We start from the raw sequence: 27,017 nt of genomic DNA on the forward strand, positions 1-27,017 counted from the left end.
TGTCATAAATTCAAGTAAAATATACTAGAGAGACTACAAGTGGATATCCCTTAATTAATTCCTGCAAAAATCGTTTTGGAAATTCTTGCAGAAATTGATTGGTGACATCCTGCGGAAAAACTCCCGGAATATCTTTCGTTTAGTTCAAGGTGCAATATTTGAGGATTTTTTACAGAAACTCTTGTGGTCATCAGAAAATCGCAACATAAATTCTAACAGTATTTTTCCTGGAAATCTCTGCAAAAACTCTTGCGGAAAAACAGTAGAAAATTTCCTCCTTCAATTCCCGTGGAAATCGTTTTGGAAATCTCTGCAGACATTCTGTGATGAATTCTTGTGGATAAACTTCCGGGAACATTCCTGTGGTCAGCGCTCCAAAAATTCCAATGGAATTTCCTCCAAAATATTTCTTTATAATTTTTCGGATTTTGAATTCTGCAGAAATCCTCTTTAGGCTGTCGAAATTTATTTATTGAATTCCACATAGAATATTTCTGAAAATTCTTCGAAAGGTTTCGATTTTTTTTATTATTCCTGCAAAAATACCAAAGGAGTTATAAAAATACTTTTAAAAACAGAAATACTTTTTAAAAATTGCATTTTAATAATTCAACGAATTTATGCGGAAAACTTATTAAAATAAAATCAAGGCACATTTTTGTGTTTTCAATTTTTAGAAGAATGTTATGGAAGCAATATAAAATGTTCAAAACAATATGAGAATTCCTGACAAAAAAAACTTTCGAAATATGATATCATGCTATGTGATTCATCGTAAAACATCAACCAGGAACTGACAAATATCTCGGAACTACGACGAAATAAGACGCGTCATGTTTCAGAATAGCTTAAAAATGACAACAAGTAGCGCCCTTCTCCTAATAACATTTGTTTAATGAATACTCAAAACTGTAATCATGGCATTCAATAAGGGCTTGTAAATATCCGAAAAATAATGTGAGTAAATGACTTCAAACGTTACTTTTATAGAACATGCTAACGGTAATAAAGCCCATCTATTTAGACCACTAATTTTCAAATAAACATCCTTAGATCCAGCAATTTATTTGTTGAATTTTCACCAAAAACTAAATCCGCGCCAAATCCGCGCGAAACCCTAAAATCGTTAAGTAAATTAAGCGCCAAATCCGCGAAAACCGCGTAGTCGTAACAACCCTGCACTAATTAACCAGTGTGATCAAATGCAGAGAAAAACAAAGGGGGGCCCAGCGACAATCTATCTCAGTAGATTATGTCCAAGCAAATCCGTCTTCCGATTTGCCTTTTTACCAACGAAAACAAGCGCAGAACACCGAAGGATAATTCGCATGTTCACGCCTCAAAAACAGAACACTGAATGATGATCGTTTATTTTCACCGTTCGAATAATCTAGAATTCCTGTCAGCCTACTGAGCTTGAATTTCAAATTTCTTCTCATTAGCTTCTTATAAAGACACTGTATATAGTGTCTTTAGCTTCTTAGTATGCTGGCATTTCAAATGCCTACTACGATTGAATTTCAAATTCGTTATCATTTTTTTTTCTATTAATGTCATTTTTAAATATTTTAGTTTATTTCATTATTTTTATCATGAAATAAGAAATACGTTCCACTTTATCCATCAATGTAACCAACAAATGCAAATACTTTTTTCAGACTCACTTTATTCCCCACAGATTATACTCTCTTTTACATGATCAAATGAGTGACATTATCGATTTATTATTTGTTGCTGAGATACTGGTCTAGACAATCCACGACAGACCCTGCACTACCATGAGCGAAGATAAGATTTCCCACACAATCACAGGCCCGGATATGGGAACAAATCGATACGTAATTTGATTGCCAATAGGCAAATTTATTGTCACGCTTTGATAAAACATATAAATAAAACAAAATAAACAGCTAGCCATGCTTTTTTGCTTGCAAAAAAATCTTAGGTTACTACCAGTTTCTGCAAGTAATAAACAGATCAGACAATTCTAAATAGCACATGCTGCGAAAAGGCGAAAACATTTAAATTTTGTTAATTTTTTTGATTGCGTTACAAAATACCTAGTACCTATGTTGCACAGCATATAGGGGAAACCGCTAAATGTTGAACGGCTAATTTTGTCGCCTATTGTTGAAGTCCCATAAGAAATGCACGTGCGTTCAACAATAGGCGAATAAATTAGCCGTTCAACATTTGGCGAATTACCCTAGATGGAAACAGTTCGAATATAACTCTAATCCAAAATCTAATCAACCGTCTAAGACGAATTAAGTACTCTCCATTTAATTCCACCAATTAATTTTCGATATCTTTGCAAATACGTATTTCGACCACAACTGTGTGGTCGTCTTCAGTGTCTCGTACGGAGAGTACTTAATTCGTCTTAGACGGTTGAATACATTCCACTAAAAGAGCTTTATATATTTTCCCCAAATCTAATACCAATCCAAATCAAATGTGAGTCAAAATAAATGTAAATCCGATGCAAATCTCAAATGGACAGGCCTCCCGAAATCCAAATTTAAATCTACTCCTGTTTTAAAGGGCACACCACTCAATAGGCATAATAGTCATTTTTATTATTTCACGCATGCTGCGACGCAGCAAATCTGAAATAAAAGGATTGGAGTTGTGCGTTGCTTCCCTATATTGAGTAGAGTGCCCTTGAAAACGCGAGTAAATTTATTTTTAAATTTCGGGAGTCTTGTCCTGAATTCAATTCAATTCAATCCTTTCGAGCCTAATCCAATCCAATCAGCCGAAAGCTAAGTAAAAGTTCATTTAATCATCGTACAATCTACTGTGAAATTGTTCTGTAACATACCAACTGCCCGTTTTGCAATTCTAAGCTCAATCGAGCAATCAGAACCAATTTCCCGGCCCCGTGGAATTCGACAACATTTTTTCCTCTCCATACTAAGCTGGGCCAGTCTAGCAATCAGTCTCATCTGTAAAGAATACAACGTGGTGGAATAAAACGGAATGGGGTAATCGGCGTTAATGTTGGCTCTGGATGTAACATTGGCAAATTACGCAAAGTCGAGTCAAGTACAAGACACTGAAGACGGCCTTACTGTTGAGGTCGAAATACGTATCTGTCAGGATACAATTAAGTGGTGGAATTCAATGGGATTGTTTAAACTCGTTTTATGACAGGTGAAAACATTCCACTAAAAAGCTCAAAATAATTTTCTTATCAAATTACGCAAATTAATCAATATTTCTGCGATAATACGTCGATTTGTAGGGAGATATTAACCACTGCTTCTTTAAAAAAGTGTATCAAACATATTTCTGCACCATTACGCTAGATTTATACACTTCTTCAACTATTAAAAGCAATTCTTTTGCGTGACAAATCACTTTGAATCGGTTTCTTAGCAGCCATGGTTCGTTGACTTATGCAGGCAGGCTGTGCTAGAGTTTTTTCCTTTTGCCCAATAAATGAGTTTTTTTTTTAATGGACATACCTGCTTTCGCACATCAAGTGAATGGATAACAACCACACTATGTCAGCTATCATTTTTATTTCACAATTTCCATTAGTATACCGATATAATTAACGAAAACTTTTTTGTACACTACTGGGGGCACCCGAAGCCAAATGGTGGCATGCGCTTTCGATTTGTAATAGAGCACTTTCGTTTCGGCATCGATTTCAATTTCCTCTTGCTCCTTTAACAATTTTAATTTCAAAACTTTGGAGTCCTATTATACCAGCAACAGTTTAACGAACTTGGATTCCTCTTGTTCACTCTGTGTATTCTACCGGCTGCGTCATTGTCATGACTAATCGGTATCAGTGCCACCTGCGTACCCTCGCTGCGTGCCCCCATCGCTTCGGAATTCTTACCGGATTTCCTTTGGAATCATGACCAATTTCGAATAGATTCCTTTTGGAATCCTGTTCGGATTCCTTTTGGAATCCTAATCGAATTCTCTTCGGAATCCTGACCGGATGGTATATGACTCCTGATTGAATTTCTCTTGGACTCCTGATCAAAATCTTCTTGGGCTACTTACCGGATTCCTAATGAAATCCTAAGCCGGATTCCCTTTGAAATCATGACCGGATTCCCCTCGAAAAATTGACCATATTCCCTTTGGAATTCTGATCGGATTCTCTCTGGAATCTTTTTGGAATCCTAATCGGATCCCTTTTGGAATTCTGACCAAATTCCTTTTGGAATCCTGACCGGATTTCTTTTGGAATCCTGACCAGCCGTCTAAGACGAATTAAGTACTGTCCATTTAATTCCACCAGTTAATTTTCGTTATCTTTGCAGATACGTATTTCGACCACAACTGTGTGGTCGTCTTCAGTGTCTTGTACTTGACTCGACTTGACAACAAGACACATTCCATTCGGAATCCCGACCGGATTCCCTTTCGTAATCCTCACTGGATTCCCTTCGGAATCCTAACTGAATTCCCTTCAGAATCCCAACTGGATTCCCTCCGGAATCCCAACTGGATTCCCTTCGGAATTGCAACTGGATTCCCTTCGGAATTGCAACTGGATTCCCTTCGGAATTGCAACTGGATTCCCTTCGGAATCCCAACTGGATTCCCTCCGGAATCCCAACTGGATTCCATCCGGAATCCCAACTGGATTCCATTCGGAATCCCGACCGGATTCCCTTCGGAATCCCGACCGGATTCCATTCGGAATCCCGACCGGATTCGCTTCGGAATCCGCACCGGATTCCCTTCGGAATCCTGACCGGATTCTCTTTGGAATCCTGACCGGATTCCCTTCGGAATCCTTTACCGGATTCCCTTCGGAATCCTTACCGGATTCCCTTCGGAATCCTTACCGGATTCGCTTCAAAATCCTCACCAGATGCCCTTCGGAATCCTCACCGGATTCCCTTCGGAATCCTCACCGGATTCCCTTCGGAATCCTCACCGGATTCCCTTCGGAATCCTCACCGGATTCCCTTCGGAATCCTCACCGGATTCCCTTCGGAATCCTCACCGGATTCCCTTCGGAATCCTCACCGGATTCCCTTCGGAATCCTCACCGGATTCCCTTCGGAATCCTCACCGGATTCCCTTCGTAATCTTAACCGGATTCCAATCGGCATAGTGACCGGATTCTCTTCAGAATCCAGACCTGATTCCCCTCGGAATCCTGACCGGATTCCCTTCGGAATCCTGACCGGATTCTCTTCGGAATCCCCCTTCGGAATCCCTACCGGATTCCTTTCGGAATCCCGACCGGATTCTTTTCGGAATCCCGACCGGATTCCTTTCGGAATTCTGACCGGATTATCTCCGGAATCCTGACCGGATTTTCTCGGAGTCCTGACTGGATCCCCCTCGGATTCTTGACCGGATTCCCCTCGCAATCCGGACCGGATTCTCGTCGGAATTCTGACCGGATTACCCTCGGAATTCTGACCGGATTTCCGTCGGAATTCTGACCGGATTTCCTTCGGAATTCTGACCGGATTTCCGTCGGAATTCTGACCGGATTTCCGTCGGAATTCTAACCGATTTCCCTTCGGAATTCTAACCGAATTCCCTTCGGAACTCTAACCGAATTCCCTTCGGAACTCTAACCGAATTCCCTTCGGAATTCTAACCGAATTTCCTTCGAAATCCTGACCGGATTCTCTTCGGAATCCTTACCGGATTTCCTTCGGAATCCCGACCGAATTCCCTTCGGAATCCCGACCGAATTCCCTTCGGAATCCCGACCGGATTCTCATCGGAATTCTGACCGGATTCTCGTCGGAATTCTAACCGGATTTTCGTTGAATCTTGATCGGGTTCCCGTCGGAATCCTGATCGGATTTTGCTCGGAATCCTGATCGACTTTCCCTCGGAATCCTGCCCGGCTTCTGCTCGGAATTCTGCCCGAAACCCTGTCTTCTTCCCGAAATTCTGACCGGCTTCCCCGCGGAATGTAGATCGGATTTCTCTTGGAATGTGAATCGGACTGGCTTCGGAATGTTGACCGGATTCCTCTCGGAATCCTGACCGCGTTTCCCTCGGAAGGAATTGTGTTGGTACCTAGTTTGACCGGATTTCCCCTTTAGAATTCTGACATGATATTTCTTGGAATCTAATAATGATGAGGTAGGTGATAGTGATACGATGAATCTTTTTCCTAAGGGCCTGATCAGGTCACCCAAGAGGCCGACTGTAAATGGGTTGAGCAATGATCATGGTAAGATGCGCGCGTAAAAAGCATGCAGGTTCTCTACTTGTGAAATCAGAAATGGAGAAGCGTACAACTGAAGTATTTTGTATAAATCGTGTCCTTATTTCTATGAGCGACGAAGTGTTGTTCAGTAGAAAGAATTCGGGCAAGAAATAGATGAAAATGTCCCACACCTGCTTTAAATAGATTTGAGTTCAAAAATATAATAAAACAAGGCCTAAAAATGATAAATGGATATGAAACGAACGGACACAAACATCTCATGTGGAGCCTACCATGGAAATTGGTTATGCGAATAACTCACTATCCAACTAGGAAGAAAACATACGTATAAACGTTCCCGACTCTTCACCGGGGATGATAAAACAAAGAAATCCATCGTACGAACGGACCATCGACGAGAATGGGAGGCAATTTCTGAATGATGAGGATAGATTTGGATTGCAGAACTACAACGAATGCTGATGACGACGCCCTTTCGCATGTATAATTGACATGGCTCGCAGAATTGAGATTATAGTTGATCATTACGCCCGGATGCTTTAATGACCTAACGGACTTAACTGTGCCAGTCCCTACCCTAATTTTAGCCTACTGCAAACCACGATGATTTTGTACTATCACAACTACCGTCTTGTAGTGTGCTAGCACAAGTTTTCTAGGGTTGAGTCAGTTTTCCACCCTACTAAGGATAAGAAGCTTTTACTTCAATTTCCATATAAGAAAAAAAATGTATGCTTGGGTACAAGGTTTAGATGCCCGTCGGGGTAAAACAAGGAGCCTGTAAAACTTGAAATGGTTCTTGATGAGAGTTCTGTTTATTTGCACACCAGATTTAAGAATAATTCGGGATCTCTGAAGAGCAAATCGCCCTGCTTGTGGAACGAATCGGATATCTCTTATCGGGTTTTCTGATACTCGCTGCGTCGCAATATCAGCCTAGTAGTTTTTGATAAGTTGGCAAATATTTTTTCCTGAAGATCAGATTTAAAGCAATTTTTTGAAAAAAAAATCGTCTGGTAAATTTAGAGCAGAATTAAACGAAGACGCCCCCAGGAAGCTTTATATGAGTTACTTTTCCATTCCCGCTTGTTTATGTGCTCTCCAAGTAACTCATAATTCCAATCAATTTATGATTCAATCAATGTGCAGTTTGTTTTCCTAACCTTGGCATGGAGGAGTGTGAATCGACACGAGCGCCGCCCGACTGCCGCGTTGTTGATCATTGATCAGAGGCAAAGGTCTAGGATTTTCAACCAGCAACGGCCACAGATAGGGAGTGAGGGTAGACAAATGGGGTGTGACGTATTTATATTATGGTTATAAATTTTATTAAATAATCGCAACCTCGGTGGAAGCCGGCGTTGACAATGTCTACAGAAACGTGTGTACATTGCACAGTATGTAACACCTTGAATACTTCCACGGAGATAGGAGAAAATGGAATCAGGCTAAGCGTGTTTGGTTAAATGAGACATGGGTCAGATTGTAAAGATTGATTCATTCTTTATAATAAAATAACAAATAGTTAATAGTAGAGTTCTAAGGAGACATAGTTTCTTACTGAATTTGAAGGATTGAAAATATGTGTGACATCAAGACATCTTGATTCTGTGTGAATAAAAGTGGGGAATAAATTCAGATCAAACATTTACTTGTTGATGCATCTATAAGTAATTTTCCTACGGAAATTTTATTAAATTTATTCAGTGTAAAAATAAACGCAGACACGCAACCTTTCACCGAGACACGTTTCAACTAACATAACGGCACGTACTCCAATTAACTCTCGTGCCTGCGCTTATCGAACATCTCGCATCTAAAAATGTCGATCTTCTTCCTCCATTCTGGATGGATCTTTCCATAACTACAAGCAGCGCATATTCGATTGCCGCCGCACGCGTTCGTTGCCTAGGGGTAGTAGGGGCAATATGAACATACGGGGCAATATGAGCCACCCTCATTTTGAGCTTATTGACAAGTTTTATCATGTAAAAGTTATATGATCTTTAAAAGGATGCTACACATATGCATCAACGTGAAAACCGCATTAAAATTCAATTCAAACATGAAAATACACTTGAAAATGTAAATTTTCGCTGCATAGGCAAAATTATTATAAGATTTGAAGTTTATAAATAAGGTTTTGACACAAAATTGATTAAAATACAGGTCAAAAATACACCACAATCAAAAGATATATTAAAATTGAGTATTATACACACATGTTTGTATTGATACAAATCTGAATTTATCATAAAACTTTTTTTTCCCAAAACCAGTCTCTATGGGGCAATATGGGCATACCTGCACAGAGCAAGATATCAGGCCTTAAAATACAAACAAGTTCAAATTTCAGTAGTCAAATACAAGAATATTATCATATATGTAAGATTCATTACGGAAAAATTACAACAGCGCATTACTGCGATTGAAACAGAAAAAATGACCATTGACCAATTGAAATGTGGCTGTTCAAACGGTGAAGAGTGGCAAATCGGTTCAGTCCGCTGTTGTGCGGTTTTTTTTTAATTTTATTTGGAATGGAATACTCACAACTGTTGTAGGAATATCATATTCTTCCATATTACGATACTTTTTTCGCCTAAATAAACGTTTTGGATGGGTGGCCCATACTGCCCCAAATGGTGGCTCATATTGCCCCGTATAGTCGGGAACACACTTTGATATCAATACATTTTCAAAAGTGCATTCCAACAATTTCCAAACGCATTTTTCGTCATTCATCGACGTTATATGAAAGGTAACATTCTCTAGTATAAGTCAACTACATTTGAACGATATTTTTTTGAGCTTTTCAGCGCTTTTCGGAACGATTTCCTTAGGTGGCCCATATTGCCCCGATCACCCCTATATACTCTCGCTCTCGTTTTGTTCTCGCATTTTCTTTATGACTACATCGATAGCAGATAATCTACCTCGACTTCAATCAGCCCCATAAAACAAGTATAGGGTCCGTATCGACTACACCTTCAGCCATATCAGCTGTCGCCACTATACACATGCACTCGGGTACCTGTTGACATAGAATCCAATTGTAAAACCGGTTCACAGCAACTGGCCACATTACCTACTTTACGTTTGCTTCGCTGATGTGCCTCACGATTAGAAATCCTCTCACTCTTTGCACGGCACCTGTCCGTGTAGTTCAGCGACCTGGATTCTAGCTAGAGCCTAATCCAACAACTCTGCTCTCCTCTTCATTCCACAGACAGTAATCAGTCGCGATGGACGCACAGACGGAACCGGAGGTGCCACCGGCACCGATCAGCGAAGAACCATTCCTGGGCCCGCTGGACATCATCCTGCTGGCGGTGCTGATCGGTGGCGCCGCTTGGTACTTTTTGAAGGGCAAAAAGAAGGACACACAAACTAGCCAGTTCAAGTCGTACTCGATACAGTGAGTGTTAAATCAATTAATCGCCAACCAACCCATTCACCAACCAATTTTACGCACAGGCCCACCACCGTCAACACGATGACCATGGCGGAGAATTCGTTCATCAAAAAGCTGCGGTCGTCCGGGCGGCGGTTAGTGGTGTTCTACGGGTCGCAAACCGGTACGGCCGAGGAGTTCGCCGGCCGGCTGGCGAAGGAGGGCCTCCGCTACCAGATGAAGGGCATGGTGGCCGATCCGGAGGAATGTGATATGGTGAGGTTTTTTTTATTGTTGTCGAGGTCATTACAACGAGGTGAATAAAATGCTTCGCTTTTGACCTACAGGAAGAACTACTTTCACTGAAAGACATCGATAAGTCGCTGGCGGTGTTCTGTTTAGCTACGTACGGCGAGGGTGATCCCACTGATAACTGCATGGAGTTCTACGAATGGATTCAGAATAATGATGTGGATTTTTCGGGGCTGAATTATGCGGTGAGTATTCTATGATTTGTACAGTTTTTATAATTTTTAGTCTAGCCTTCCTAGAAAATTATGTTGCGGTTTTTGAAATGGGTCTCAATTTTTTCTTGAGTGGGACCCTTTTAGAAACATTGTATGCCGTTTCCCCAGAATTTTTTTTCACAGGCAGTCCAAAATCTACAAGAATAATCAATCATCAATCTCACATAGTAGATTCATTTAATGAAACTTTCAGTAAAAAGTTTGATTTTTTGTTTTTCGAAATTGGATTTTCTTCAATTCCAAATATTTATTTATCAGGAGCCTTAAATATACATTATAATTCAAAAGTCCGTAAATCAAAGATTTTAGTGGAGTGAAAAAAAATCATTTCCGTAGCAAAAACGGGATAAATGTTTGCCAATTGCTGAATTGCAGGTGCGCTTTCGATATCAACATTGTTTTTCTTGCTCTCTTCCTCGTTAACCATAAGTGTCATAAGCACGAAGCCATCGCCATGTTAAATTTGTAGAATGGAAACCAGCGGAATGGACACTAAATCCTTTGTGCTGCGACACTCACGCTGGTTTGAGTTTTATTTACGCTGGTACCAAACAGGGAGAGCAACAAAGTAATGACGTCCACGATAAACACCTGCGGTATCTTCGCGTAACTTTTTGTGCTTGCTTGACCTTAAATGTAATGCGTAGCCAGTCATACATATTCTTCATATCGTCTATAATTGGCAATGGACGCTTTCGGATAGGGCAGATTACCCAATCCGTCCGCATTATTTTTCAGCGATGAACTTACGTACAGCTCGTTCTGAGAATTCGTGCTGTTACTGCGCATCGATAGCAGGCCTGGTAGTTACTTTTTAGCGGGGGGAGAAGGTGGAGCACTGAATCCGTACCCTGACATGTGCTGGTTCTAAAATGTACAACAAAGTTAATTCTCTACCGTGACCTGCCCTAATTCCGCGCATTGCCTAATACCGTGGTTTTCATAAAAAAATCGGAACCTGGCTATCATGGACATCGTATTATTTGGTGAAATCAGAGGCGCCTCGTCCATATGTTCTACCTGTTCATGGAACAGGTAACCATTTTTAGTTCAGAAGTAGGAAACTTATTGTGCTTTATAATTAATTGTTAGGGCAAATAATTACTCCGTGAATATTTTTAAACAAAGTTCCACGTAATATTTCCAATGATGGTTTAATATTTAACGAATCAAAATATTGCGTAGACAAATCAATCCAAGGCCACATGCTTGGCGTACAGTCGAATTGCAGCTAAATATATGTTTTTTTTTCGACGAATAACACCCAGGGTGGCCAGATTATATTTTGATAAATCGGTAGCTTGACTGTAGAAAAATCGGTAGTTATCGGTAGGCCGAAAGAAGTACCAAATCATATGAAAATGTATAATTTGAGGAGCATTTAGCCTCAAGTTGAAAAATGTCATATGACTTTGTTAACTTCACAGTTTAAAAGTTCATCCTTGAGAACCATAGTTTATTGTTTATATGTACTTTCACTATCAGAAATAGAATCAGCATCTATTAAGTTCTGATTAATATAAAATTTCCTAACACTTTTCTAGTTTGAATTTAAAACTAAATTAAAGAACAAAGTTCGTGGTTTTTCCTGCAGTGTTCTTTTTATGTTTAAAATCTATTTTTTAAATCTATTTGTAAAGCACATATGTGGAACTTTCCTGAACACCAGAATTTACCACCAAATGAATCGCAGAAAATAGGACTAAGTGGTATGACAGCTTCAAGTACTTCAAGTATCTCAACGGATATATAATGAATCTAAATGGCTGAAAATACATGTTTCTCAGATTCAAAATCAATATCGCAGAACATCCTCAATGACTGCTCTGCCGTAATCTGTAGAAGTGACGTATGCGCCATTTTACAACATACATGTTTTCCATTTTTCTGTTAAAGAGTACGATGAGTACTACTCGTTAACACCATTTTTGGCAAATGGCGTATACGTCACTTTGCCAGATTACGGCAGTGCTGATATACACTAAGCATTTAGAAAGTTATTAACAGTTCGGACCGTTATTCAAATCTAGCCGCGAAATATGGTTAATAGCAAGGATGTTAACGATCATTCAGTAATTTGCGTTCGATCATTTAGTAGTTTGTCAATAACACATTCCAGAAGCTGAATTTCAAAATATGTTGTATGGTGGACTTCTAGTGCGAAGGTTTTTCTACAACTTTGCCTAATGGTTCGTTATAAGATTTCAACTAATAACGGAGTTAGAGCGTTAGTTGCAGTAACTCAAACTAAATGATTGGAATTTTGTTATCATTTAGTCTAAGTTACTGCCACTATAGCTATAACTCCGTAACTAGTGGAATTCAAACAACGAACTATTGGCAGAGTTGTAGTAAAACCTTCGCACTAGAAGTCTACCATACAAGATAGTTTGAAATTCAGTTTCTGGAATGTGTTATTGACAAACTACTAAATGATCGAACGCAAATTACTGAATGATTGTTAACATCCTTGGTTAATAGGATGGTTCAAAAAATCGATTTTGCTCCACAGTGCTTATCTGATTCTTTATCATGTTCTGAGTGTCCTCTGAAAATTTGAGCTCATTTGGGTTAAAACTGATTTAGCACAAGCCGTTTCAAGTTTGCATGCAAATTAGTATGGGGAAATTTATTTTTTCATTATACTGTAAATGACGTTTCCCCATTAAGCGCAGGTTAAAAGAAAACCTACATAGCTAAAAGGAACACTCAACAGCTTTCACCCAGTGGTTAGCTTGGTACACGTAAAAAAAACTAATGTTGTTTATTATTAATATTTCTAATACTTTTTTGCCAAAGCAGGCGCTTAATGACATGTACAAGAAGAAACTTATACATCGCATTAGTCACATACATTCGGAAACTTATACTTTTTATTAACTTATGAATGTTATTAGCTTTTTGATATGGGATCATTCATTGGGTGGCATAATGAAGAGTATAAGTATTTTCGAATGGTTTTTTGCCATAACATATAAGGTTATTTTTTTACGTGTAGCATTGTACGTTACCGACGAAAGGAGACCCCTATCAAATGTGATCCCAAATATAAAGACTAGAATATGCCTTTTTGGTGAAAGAAAGCCACCAGCTCTTCTAATAGGTTGTGAACCATTCCACCGATTCGTTTAACTTTTAGTAAAATTGGACAGTTCCATGGTTATTTTCCCATCGTGGTTCAAACTTTACCCCTAAGTCGACCCATTTGAGATTTAGCAGACTGGTAGTAATTTGGAACAAAATGGGTTTGGCTCCAATTTTCACTCTAAAAAAGTTTAACTATCGAACTGTCAAATCTAGCCATGCTACGGAGCAGGATTATTTTTGATAATAATCATCGAACTGTCAAATTTTAACTAAAAGTTAGACGAATCGGTGGAATGGCTCACAGCCCTAATAATCCTGAGTATTTGCAAAAATGAATATAACATGAAATTCGTTTCTCATGAAAAAATGCAATTTAGAACCACCGCAGAATAATCAGAGAAATCTCTTCTCAGGCAAAACTTCCTTAGATCCAAAAATTTTCTAATACTTAAAGTCGGTGGAAAATTTCGTAGAAAAATGCTACTGACATTACTGTTAGCTATTGGGCAAACCTGCTGAAGATATTTTAAAGTAATAGATGCGGATGATCCTCAAATCTTATTTATAAAATTGCAGTAATGTAATTTCGCAAGTGACAAGATAATTTTTGAATACTCTGGTCCTGACCTTAACTTACTTATGTGGATTGAACGATTTTATGCTAAATGTTATCTTAACAGATTAGACAAAATTAAGGTATATGCGACATACTGGGGATTCAAATGTTCTGATATTAAATTGCCTGGGAATCAACTAAAATAATAATTAGAAAGATTGTTATGTTGACCGTGCTTTGGTTTGGCGGGGTAAAAATCTATAATTATCGGTAGGAATTTTGAAATATCTGTAGTTTTCGATCTTTCGTCTGTGAATCGGTAGGTGAGTCAAAATTCGGTAGGACTACCGAGAAATCGGTAGGTCTGGCCACCCTGAACACCACACCGCATCACATCATATAGAAAGCTTTTGCCAGTCGTACGATTCATAATAAAGAACCAACAGCAGCGTTGCCAGAAGTCAAATTTAAAATTTTGCGCCATGGCAAATGTTTTGGAAAAATTTCCTCCTTGGTATGCTCACTCGTTCTCCGCGCGCGGAGAACCAGCGTGAGCGTTGCCAGCATTCTTCGTTTCCTCACAACGTCCTCTTTCGCATGCGGAGCAGGCACGTTCCACGATGCAAGTTCTGCTATGTTGCGCAGGAGTCCAACCCGTTCGACGCGCTGCTAGAACAATCAAAGACGCGACGTACCTTCGGTTAGACTCGGTCGGAGTGTCGGGCTGTGCATTGCCGAAAGGCGCACCGCGCACGCTTTCGTTGAAACTTTGAAGATTGGGAACGGTTTGTTTTTCTTTTTCTCTTGATGAATATGCATCATAACTAATGTGACCATACGTCCCGCGTTTCGCGGGACAGTCCCGCATTTTCACTATTTGTCCCGCGCTGAAAAGCGTCCCGCGAAACGTCCCGCATTCAATTATTTCTAGATAATGTCCGGCGAAATACAGAACAATAGAATACATTTTTAGTCATTGCTTAGTATTTTAAAAGAAATTATTAGATTTTTAAAATTTATAATTTTGAGTAATACTAAGTTTTATAAGACAATCATATGGATCATAGAAATCAAGAATAAAATGTTCTGTGACTCAGACTACATTATTTATATTGATTGTTTTACCATGGGAATCTTGTGAGCAGATTTTGCCTCTATGTATTTCCTGCTGCGTAATTGCTTGTATTTCGACACGGAAAATCCAAAATATCACTCCATTTAAATGCCATGCGAAGTAAAATATTGTTGAAAATCTACTCCAGTTCGAAGATTGCCTTTACTGTGTTGATATTGGATATTGGATATCGATAACAGTGTTGGGAAAAACTCAAATTCTTAGATCGCATCCAAAGTTCAAATCAAGCGCGAGTCAAACACCACCCGACTTATGGCAGAGAGAATCGTTCATGATTCGACTTGTGGTTTGAATCATTGCTTGATTCCTACGTATCATTCTCGGTTGAATCAATCGAATTTACTTTACTACGCTTCTATTGGGTTTTGGATCTTTTTGAAGCGAAATCCTTTTTGGCGATTAAGCGGAACGATGCGATTCTGCATTCAAAACTTATGCACGATGCTCTCCCTGCAGAATCGCAAGTGATCTGAAATGGGACGAAATTTTTGATTTTCTGAGCAGATATCTATTCATTCTCACCCGTTTGGAAATAAAATGGAACAATAACTAATAACTAATAATAACTAATTAATTCATTATGACAGTATCTACTTTTGTTAGATATTTTAGAAATAGTTATAAAGGCTATTCAGGAAATAATTTTCGAGATTCGATATCATTGCTTCTATCGCTACAAAAAAAATTCTAACAAAATTCTGTACACTAGACGATCAACAGCTGAAAGTCATTTAATTGCAACGCTTTTTAACTGCAATTCGATAGTTGCAACAGTTTTATAGTTATCAGATAGGGAACCGCTAAACTTTAAAATTATACGAAACTCCATGGCAGCCACACTGAGCTGCAAAATCAACGTTTGAAGAAAGCTTTGACTTCTAAAATGAGTAGCCGTTTATCAAACAGTTAGCAAACTAAGCCTTGTCTTAGCACATGCACGGCCAGTATAAAACAGTTAGCAAACTAAGCCTTGCTATCAAACAAAAATTGAAAGATTTGACTGAAGCGTATTACTAAAACGTATTAAAATGAACTTTTTTTGTCCCGCGCTCACACAAAATTTATCTGGTCACATTAACATAAACAATTCAGCATCAAGATCAATAATAAATTAATGTTTGAGTTTCCAAAAGATCAGTCAAAATCAATCAACATAGAGAAAAAGGTATAGTTTTCACTAAATTTGAAAAATTAAATAACTGGAAAACATTTCAGCTTTTAAATGTGACTCATGTCAGCTTCTAAATGTGGACTCAATCTGGGGTCGCATCAAATGATGATACTAATAATGGTTAATTACATTTCTTTCATAACAACAAAATATGTGAGAGTTTTTAAATGCTAGAAGCAGAGTGTAAAATAATTGAATTTTTTGGTGAAGCCCACCTTTCTTCACTTGTCAGCTCACTTTCAGACGCATTCATAGTCAGCACTGGACTGTCAATATTCGAATGAATATTAGTCATTGAATATTTATGCACATTCTACAAACTGATGAATTTTTTGAAATCTAAACACGTTTTAAATGAGTGAAGTAATTTGTCATATAGAACTGAATCTGATTGGCATCCGTGAGGCACTTTCAACGGTAAACATCAATTTAAACAATGCTAATTATGTCGAATGAATGAGTTCGTGGAGTAGTCGTCTGACTATTTCATTCTATGTTTTGAATAATCATGCGATGTTTGTCAAAAATCGGACTAAAGTAGCTTCATGAAAATGAATATTTTACGCTCTGGCTAGAAGCGATGGATCCTGTGCACCCGAATGGTGAAAAGAGTCGATTTGAAAGATCTCTATTATGAGCAATATCTAGTTATCGTCAACTGTTACCAAGTTAGATTTCGGACGACTTACGAGCGTTTAAAATTTTGTTTTGTAAATACTTTCCATTTAAATTGTTTGTTTTCTTTTTTATTTGGCTCAGTTGTACAAGGTTGCAATATTAAATTAAATGCTCAACTTTCATTCGAAACCACTCAGCATATTTTTTTAGCAGGCTGGTAGAACAGGTGTACCAAAAGTCCACGAGACGCCCCTGGGTGAAATGTTCAAACATATAATGTTTGAACATTTCACGAAATAATGTGATGTCCATGATAGCCAGGTTCTAATTTTTTATGAAAACCACGGTATTAGGCGATGCGCGGAATTAGGGCAGGTCACGGTACCACCTTTTTGTTATGGCGAGGCATTTTTTATGCACACTTTTGTTTTCGATATTTTATCAAAATTAAATACTCAATCATGCAGCAATATAACGATGTGGTATGCTTGAGATACCTGCTTGATTAAAGAGACTATAAAAAGAATTTATTTGCAGTAACTAACCGAATATAATAATGTTCGCATTAACGATTGCGCCCTAACACTGCTTCTAAGCTTCGATGCGTTCGATGCAGAGTACACGAGCTTTGTTCGCCAGTGACAGGCGTATGGGGCCCTTGCTTTGTTGTGACTTGGTCACTATGTTGAGTCTTTTTTTTTCTTGATCAAGCGGTAAACTGAAATTTGCAAACAGACACCTGAGGAGGTTAACACAGGTAGTGTAGGGATGGGATCACCCGACCCACTAAGACCAAAACCCTTTCGCCAGTCCGTATCCCCTGGCCCACAATTAAGCAATACATCAGGGGAACACTATTTTGAGTCTAGTCATTAAAAAGTCACTACCGTGACCTGCCCTAATTCCGCGCATCGCCTAATACCGTGGTTTTCATCAAAAATCAGAACCTGGCTATCATGGACATCGTATTATTTGGTGAAATGTGTTTGAACATTTCACCAAATAATGTGATGTCCATAATAGCCAGGTTCTGATTTTTTTTTTATGAAAACCACGGTATTAGGCGATGCGTGAAATTAAGGCAGGTCACGGTATATGCATCCAAAAGTCACTAAAGTCACTATTTTTCGGAAAATGGTCACTAAAGTAACTCTTGTAAAAAAATCAAAATAAAAATCATTCGTACCTACTATTATCATCAACCAAATCAAATTTGAGTCTGGTAGCAATATATAAAAATTGGGGAATATGCTCTCCTTCTTCTTCTTCTCTGATACAGACCGACCTTCTGTCAGTCTGAAAGGGTAGGGCTAGGGAATATGCTCTAAAATGTTCCAAGCGTGTTGTGAGATTCGTGAGTTGTGGAATCGTGAGGTTATTTCCGATTCATGTCGACTATGATCTTTTTCTTCACGAATGGAATTTGTTGCTTAAAGTTGACCTCAAGTATAGAGTACCAAATTGAGGAGCAACGGAACTAGAACCACGTTTATTGAGATTCTGGCACAAGCTCAGGCTAGACGGTGTTTTGACCGTGCGTGAAAACAGGTTTTGTTGAAAGTCGTGATAGAAAAATGCTTGATTTTAAAAAGAAAAACAAAATGACACGATGCTGCTCATTTTTGCAAACGGGGGTATTCATTTTTACTATAATTGAGTGCTCCTGACTCCGGTAAGATTAGCAAAGAACATGTTCGTCTGAAAAAAGGTTGCAAATAAAATCACCCTGAAAAAGTAATTCAAAACTTTTTTATTGAAATTATTTTATAAATGTCACATTAAAAAAGAAAGGTTTTTTTTTTATTAACTTTAATACTAAAGTCATTTAGAATCTATAGTTTATTAGAATTTCTGGATTTCTAATAAGGGACCATGGTTCTATAGGATTTTCAAAATTTTCTTCAGAATGCCATGTCGAGTTCAAAATCTCAAAAATTTCATTTAAATGTGTTTTTACTTCATAGTTCAATAACAGGTTAAATCGTGTTTTAAACATTTCTTTATTATTTAAATTACTTTATTTTTTTCAAACAAATGGTCCTACCAAAGATTACAGAATACTTCGAGCCCATATTAAACAACAAATGTTGTAATTATTAACATAATTTTGTGTAACAACTTGTAATTCACTACCCGTTCCCGTGACGCTGGGTAGATACCTTCTCGTGGTGTGTTACTTAATATGATGTCTCAATATAATACCATAGTCACATTGCTTCTGGCTTATCCAACGAATACCATCCTCAATATCCAACTCCGTGGTACATATGAGAGTGTCGCAGTCACTGGCCTCTTGCTTCCATCCTCTCCCTCTTTACGGTGAAGATGGGCGTGGCCAGTAGTAGTAATATTCATGCTTTTGTTGCTTTTGCCTTTTCTTGATTTCTGATAGCATTATAGATTGGGATTTTAATTTTGGAATTGCAATTTTGGGATCTCCAGTAGCCTTACGAGCAAAAACGCAGGATTGCCAATCCGGAGATGGTCAGTTCGAATCTCGGTCCAGTATAGGATGTTTTCGGGTGGGAAACATTCTCGACTCCCTGGGCATATAGTGTATTTATCCTACTTGACACACAAGATACATACTCATGCAATGGTGGGCAAAGAAAATCATTCAATTAATAACTGAGGAAATGCTAATAAAATACTACGTTGAAAAGCAGGCCAAGTTCCAGTTGGAATGTAGAGCCATTGAAGAAGAAGAAGTTTGCAAGCTACGAATTATATCATAACAATGCTAATGCAATTTGTAGCTCTATCCCCGGTTAAAACTTCATACAAAAGCCACTATTTGGTCACTTTTTTTGCAATTGAAAGTAACTATTTGGTCAGTTTTTCGTTGGTCACTAAAGTCACTATTTTGAACGGCATTCATCGCTACCAGCCCTGCGATAGCAAGGCACTGAAAAGCAGCCTCAATGTTTCTCAGTTTTATCGAGCAGCTACAACTTCGACTAAACAACAATCTCTGTATGTAGTTTTGTTGTTTCATACATGACTTATTTTTGGTTGGGCCGTTAAAAAGGGTCGGTATTCAAATTTCATATGCCATACAGTGAAGCGAATCCACGACCTTAAGACTCGTGCAGTTGAGCTTCGGGTTACTCATCGTTGAGACAAAATCAAAATCTGCAGATACACCTGTGTTCAGAATAATAGCAGCGGAAGCCGTTTTTCATACAAAATGGTCAACTTTGACAAGCTGTAACTTTGTACCCCGATGACCGATTGAGCTGAAATTTTGGCAGTGAACTACAAATATGTTGAAATTTACACATACTAAGTATCAATTTTTTCGAATGACGCGTTAAAAAATTACGCACTAGGTCAAATTGTTCAAAAAAATAGCAGTTTTTATTTTTGATATATTGGCCAATTCAAATGTCAAATTCCACAATTTGTATTTTTTAAATTATAAACTTAGTGGCGCGCAGCACCTGAATTCTAATTGATAACATTCCAATTAATTGTTCTCCTAATATTTCCATAACAAAAACTGCTATTATTTTGAACAATTTGACCTAGTGCGTAATTTTTGAACGCGTCATTCGAAAAAATTGATACTAAGTATGTGTAAATTTCAACATATTTGTAGTTCACTGCCAAAATTTCAGCTCAATCGGTCATCGGGGTACAAAGTTACAGTTTGTCAAAGTTGACCATTTTGTATGAAAAACGGCTTCCGCTGCTATTATTCTGAACACAGGTGTATGTCTGCAAAATGGTCCTCCATTTCTGGGACTTGTATATCATACAGCCAGTCTGCATTCTCATGGCGTTCGCTTCATTGGATTACAAAAACATGACACGGAAAAGAACCGCTAGCAATCTAAATGGACGGTCCTTCAGCGGTACCGCAAACACATGCGTGTAGCGCTTCACCATTTCCGCGAGCAGTACATTCTGTGCTGGCTTTTGCGAGTTGTTAGTCTGATGCACAACAATAACGGCTGCTTTTTGGCCAATAGCGTCTTCAGGAAAACCATTGCGCATCTCAGCTGTAGGACGCGTAGCTGAGAGACAGATTTCAACACGAACGAGCTGGATATTGGAATCCCGGTCCGATGTGGGTAAACTATCGGGTCATTAATTTGTTTGATTTCGTGCTCTGGATTTTTCGCAACATACCGCAATCGGGGGTGACAATGGATCTGGGGGTGAGAATGGGTCATCGCTTTCACCGGCAGTCTGTAGGTCGTAGAGCAAAATCGTTCAAAAAGGTCTCTTATATTTTAGTCTTCTTGCCCTCAGATGCATTCAATCCAATCTACAAGCATTTTAAGTGGTTGAAACAGTGACCCATTCTTACCCATTTGACCCATTGTCACCCCCGACGACGGTACCCTAAACTTATTTTACGCCGCACACGAAAGCAATCTTGATGGGTTGTTATTTCAGTCAAAAGGTGAACCTCGGAAAGGTGCATACCCTAAAAGATGTTTGTAATCGTGAGAAGGAAAAAAATCTGAAGGCGTTGCAGCTGCATTTAAAGTGTTTTGATGCTACTCCACCAGACTGGCATCCCTTAAGCATTGAGAAAGAAAATGATTTATTTGAAGACAAGTGTCGTGGTCTAATAATCATAATCATAATCCAATCTAAATCCAAATCAAATCCAATCCAAATCCAATCTAAATCTCGCCAAATCCAATTAAATATTTATTGAAATCTAATCTCAATCCAAACCAATTCCAATCAAATCCAATTCAACTTCTTCTTCTTCTTCTTATTGGCATTACATCCCACACTGGGACAGAGCCGCCTCGCAGCTTAGTGTTCGCTAAGCACTTCCACAGTTATTAACTGCGAGGTTTCTAAGCCAGGTTACCATTTTTGCATTCGTATATCATGAGGCTAACACGATGATACTTTTATGCCCAGGAAAGCCGAGACAATTTCCAAGCCGAAAATTGCCAAGACCGGGACCGGGAATCGAACCCAGCCACCCTCAGCATGGTCTTGCTTTGTAGCCGCGCGTCTTACCGCACGGCTAAGGAGGGCCCCAAATCCAATTCAAGTCCTATCCAAATCCTAGTTCAAATCTACATCCAATCGAAATCTCATCCCAATCCAAATTCAATCCAAATCGAGTTCAATCCAATTAAAATCTAACCAAATCCAATTCCAGATTAAGCTTCAATTAAGCCAAATTAAGCAATGCAAATCAAGTTCAAATCCAAATTCAAAACAATTCCCATCCAAGTCCAATCCAAATTCAATTAAAATCTAATCCAAATGCAATCCAAACCAAATCCAATCAGATTTCAATCTAAATTCAATTCTATTCAATATTTACTCCAAATCTTATACAAATCTATAATACTTATGCAATCCAGATTCTATCCAAATCCAGTCCAATCTTAATCCAATTCAAATTCAATTAAACACGTACTTGCGTGGATACCTGGTTGGCCACAGCGTCGACACATCTATGGCTGGGGTATTGTAGAGCTCCATAATCGTCGGTCTTGGGCAATGTTCCTCCAGTTTCCTCGAACGTTTAGGGTCCCCAGGTCTGATTCCACCGCGTGCAGCCAGCACGAAGCACGAAATCGCCGCCCTCTATCCGGTTCTCTGTTGAATATTGTTTTCGCTATTCTTTCTTCCGACATTCGCACTAAATGACAAGCTCACTGAAGTCTGCCGTATTTTATACGATTCACAATATTTTCTTCTTTGTATACTTGATACAGCTCATGATTCATGCGTCTGCGCCACACACCATTTTCTAGTTTCCCTCTGAGTATTGCACGCAGCACTTTTCGCTTGAAACCCCCGAAAGCTCTCCGGTCCGCCTCTTTTAACGTCCATGCTTCATGTCCATTAAGGGCCACTGCACAGAGAACAGACATGGATGTTCGAACAAAATTTCGGTAAAAACGTGTGCACTCTGAAATAAATTTATTCTAAATAGTTTCAAAGTCATTCTAAATGACTATTCGCCTGGTTGACCCCAAATTCGTATTCTATTTAAAAATACCGGGATAGTATAAATTTCAAAAAATGTTCTATAGTATAAGTAAGCACTATGATTGGTTAGCTTATTTTGGATTTGGTCATAGTTTCTAGGTTATGTTTGTTTCTTGTCACTGGGTTCTCCTTTAATAATATTGAAAAAAAAATAGCAAAATAAGATAAATACATGTTTTATTCTCCATTTATAAATAATTCGGCATTCCGTCACATTCGTGATGGTCGTTGATGCTTCTGATGATAAGCCGGCCGAATCATTGAGGGTTCACCTAAAGGTACGAAGCGGGACATAGTTGACACGTTGAACATAGATTATAAGTGTTGCTCGTCTTCCGGGGCTCAGTAATCCTCCTCCATTCTCCATGGTTCTACAAGGTCCATGTAGAAAGTGTAGCTAATCTTGTTTTCATTCGCATTGAATTCGACGATCTGAGAAACATAATTAATTGAATACAAACAACCTCCAAAAACTGACGCTGTCTTACCAAAATAAGAGGCCGAGTTTTTCCTATTGAATAATCCGCTGGGAACATGGGTAGCTGTTCCCTCGTCGTAGCTGGCAGGTGTTAGAGCGTCTTCTTGCACCGACGCTGTGTGAGTAGTTCCGGGATCAGGTGTACTAACTTTTTACGGGTTAAAGGCAGGAGGTGTCGTCCTTGAGAAAGGGCTGCAGTTCTGTTCTGAAAATTGCCCAAACAGGCCACCAAACGGATGAAAACCGCGTGCACTAGTTGCTCCATTTGTAGCAGTTCGAATTGGATGGCGTTCTCGGCAATATCCACTTCCACTGTCAATTGCCTTGTCGTGTGGCTCCGATCAACCGCTAATAGAGTCCAATTGAGGACATTTTAGTCAGATTGCGGTCCGTAAAATACTCTGGATTTGTAATAGAAGTTCGCGGAACACTTGCGATGGAACGACTGGTATTTTTGGTCGAGTTTTTTCCTGGAAAGTCCACCGGAAAATACTCAAACGAACGTTGTTGCACACGCGATTTAATGGAATTTGGCAAATAATAGAATGCAAACAAAAATATGTTTACGTTATTCCGGCTTAGAATAAATTATAATTCTTGATAGTATACTGTTTATACTTTGTAAGGTATAAAAGTGAATAATGACTGGAAAGATTAGTTTTAAATCCGTCACGGATTTATTTTATTTCTGAGTGATGTAAAGATTTAAATCGCACTTCAGCGCCGCCAACGCAGGCTGCCCGACATAAAAATCAATTCCACTGAGTGATGGCGTTGGCATACACTACATAAACAAAGTAATGCTGCCACCTAGGAGCGAGCCTAGGAGCAATTCGGAATGAACACTAGCGCTAAAAAGTAAAACACGGCAAATTTCAGCACACTAGCACCGCGCAACGGGGGCATAACGACATACTGCAAAATGACCGGTATAAACTTTTACACAAGTACGCGAATGAAGATGAACGTCTGTTCTCTGTGGCCACTGGTAGAATCAGAGTTTTGTATAGAGCAGAGCTTCCCAAACTTTTGGGTATGTGACCCACCTAGCAAAATTCTATGTCTCGCGACTCACTTATGATAAAGTGCATTTTACCAAGTAGTATTATAAGCATTAATTGAATCAGAATGTCATCTGTTTCGGATTCTTCCTTCTGAAAACTATTCACATTAGTTTACATGTACAAATTCAAAAAATGACGAACATGATATTGTTTGTCAAAATGTTAGCGTATTTATTTTACTTCATTGAAGGGACATCTTTTAGGCATAAATGTTTTCTAAAATAGCGTGGTGACGACTATTTAAAATAAATCGCGGTTTCCTGAAAAAAAAAAAAGATAAAAAGGTTCGGTATCCGAGCTGCAATTGATATTTGTTCTACGCGACCCACCAACAATCGACTCGCGACCCCCCTGGGGGTCGGGACCCACAGTTTGGGAAACCATGGTATTGCCTGATTGTCTCAAAATTGCACGCGGCGAACCCTTCATGAAAGGTACCGCCGCGCTTTCTGCACCCCGTTTACTTGATTCTTATGGGTGAATAGCATTGCGGTGTATCGTTAGGCGCGGCCGTACCTTTCGACAGTCATTCGCCGCGTGAAGTTTTGTGCAAGTACCCATTTGGGAACACTACAAACGCCGCGCAGTGTATCATATCCAGAAAATCTGACAATATAGAGCAAATTTTGTTTCCGTCTGCATGTTGCGGGACCTAAGCTGGTTACGTAATCCGTAGAAGGCCCTATTCGAAGCAGCAATACGTCTTTTCACGTTACGGGAAACGTCATTGTCATTTGTCACAAGCGTTCCAAGGTAAACAAATTCTTCAACAACTTCAAATACATCCCCATCAAGCACTACATCTGCACTTACACCTCTAGGTCTCCCTTTATCTCTACCTGCCACCATGTACTTTGTCTCGGTAGAGTTAATGGTTAAACCTATTGGCGCTATGATGTTGCATGAAGAAGAAGAAGCAGAAAGATGATAATCGAAAAAATCTCCACGGAAAACCATACGAAAAAGTTTTTAAAACTCTTCTCAAAAATTCTAGAAGCAATTTAATTAAAAACGGTAAGCAGTACGGGGTTGGACTTTTCTTCTACTGTGTATTAAGTGTAATATCACAAAATAAAATTTCGAATAGGAATATTGTGTTTATTATATAGTAGAAGAAAAGTCCAACCCCGTAGTGCTTACCGTTTTTAATTAAATTGCTTCTAGAATTTTTGAGAAGAGTTTTAAAAACTTTTTGGTATGGTTTCCCGTGGAGATTTTTTCGATTATCATCTTTCTGCTTCTTCTTCTTCTTCATGCAACATCAAAGCGCCAATCCTCGCCGTCTCCTTCTTCGGTGGAATAGAAGCCTCCACTACTGCTCTGCGATCGATTCCGATGAGGTCGATGTCGTCTGCACACTGCACAGCCCAGGAGCGTACCCGATCAATAATGCATAACAAAATTATAACAAGGGAGTTATTTATTTCAGAAAAATATTGTAACAAAATGTGTTATAAATTTGGCTGTTTAGTTGTTAAAATAACAAAAATTTTAGCATTAGCATTAGCATTGTTACGGTGTAATTCGTAGATTGGACACTAGTGATACTCATGTTTTACTTTTGAGATCCTTATCTAGAATGCTATCAGAAATCAAGAAGGGGAGTGGTCCTTGATTCCAGTCTTAAACAAAAATAACAAAAGCATGAGGATTACTACTCCTGGCCACGCCCATCTTCACCGTAACTAGGGAGAGGAAGGAAGTGTTGATGTAGTACTTACTTAACGAGAGGCCACCGACTTAGCGACACCCTCATAAGTACCACGGAGTTGGATAATAAGGAAGGTAATCGTTGGGTCAGGATTTGCCTGTAGCTAGCAATGTAACCGTAGTAGATCTTACCCCGTAACACACCACGCAAAGGTGTCTACCCAGCATTACGGGTCGTTGTTAAAATAACAAAAATTATATCAAAAATCCCTGTAGCCGTAACGCAATTAAATCAGAGGTTGATACCTTCATATCAACATTATAACAAACAATCACGTTAATAAAGATTAAAAAAAAAATTATAACAAACGTTGTTATGATTATCCTGTCAAAAAAATCTACTTTCAAGGTTATTGCCTACATCACGTATGAAAATCTGTTACGCTACAACGACGAATTTCCATCCATATTGTAGGCAATTAACTTTGTACTGCCTATCAAAATCGAACATATATTCGAGTTATACTGGACGTGATTACCTCCGCTTTTTCCAATATCTACAAAAAATGTAGGCAATTATTTTGTGTAAATATACATAACTAATGTTGTTATAATTTTGATATGAGATAAAACTGGCCGAAGACACATTTTTATCGAATTATCTAATTATAACACACGTTGTTTTAAATAACAGATTGTACGACATTTCGCGGTAAAACATTCCGCGGTTAACCATTTCGCGGTGTACCAGTTCGCGGTCTACCACTTCGCGTTCAGTATCATATCGCGGTATAACATTTCGCGGTTTATATTATTTGGCGGTATACCATTCCGCGGTTAGTACTATTTCGCGGTGAACTTTTTTTGCGGTCGATACCAATTCGCAGGTATAATTTTACTAATGTTACAAGTAGTTCAATAATGTGTTCTTTAGATTTATAAAGCCTCAAAATTCACCTAATTATTATGTAGAGCAAATAATCATTGAGTTCACACCAGACTTGTATAAATTCAAATTCCAACAAAAAAAATTGAAGCAAAACATATTTGCAAATGCGACTATGTAAAGAAGGCGAAACAACACACTTCGCCTTATACCGGGCAAATGCGAACATTTAAAGAGGGCAAAACAACAGACTTCACATTCTACCGGGAAAATGCAAACATTTGAAGAAAGCAAAACATAATATTT

General features: G+C 38.7%; 1 protein-coding gene across 4 annotated transcripts in view; it reads left to right on the forward strand.

Annotated features, from left to right (window-relative positions):
- Positions 1-27,017, forward strand: part of LOC134207809 (NADPH--cytochrome P450 reductase) — a 100,236-nt gene that overhangs the window by 66,410 nt on the left and 6,809 nt on the right. For all 4 annotated transcript variants that reach the window (XM_062683738.1, XM_062683740.1, XM_062683741.1 and 1 more), the window contains 3 exons: positions 9,402-9,590; positions 9,650-9,842; positions 9,914-10,063. In XM_062683738.1, coding sequence (XP_062539722.1) covers positions 9,418-9,590; positions 9,650-9,842; positions 9,914-10,063 — 516 coding nt within the window. In that variant the 5' untranslated portion in view covers positions 9,402-9,417. The remainder of the gene's footprint in view (positions 1-9,401; positions 9,591-9,649; positions 9,843-9,913; positions 10,064-27,017) is intronic.

This window comes from Armigeres subalbatus, chromosome 1, assembly GCF_024139115.2.
Source record: "Armigeres subalbatus isolate Guangzhou_Male chromosome 1, GZ_Asu_2, whole genome shotgun sequence".
Classification (NCBI taxonomy): Eukaryota; Metazoa; Arthropoda; class Insecta; order Diptera; family Culicidae; genus Armigeres; species Armigeres subalbatus.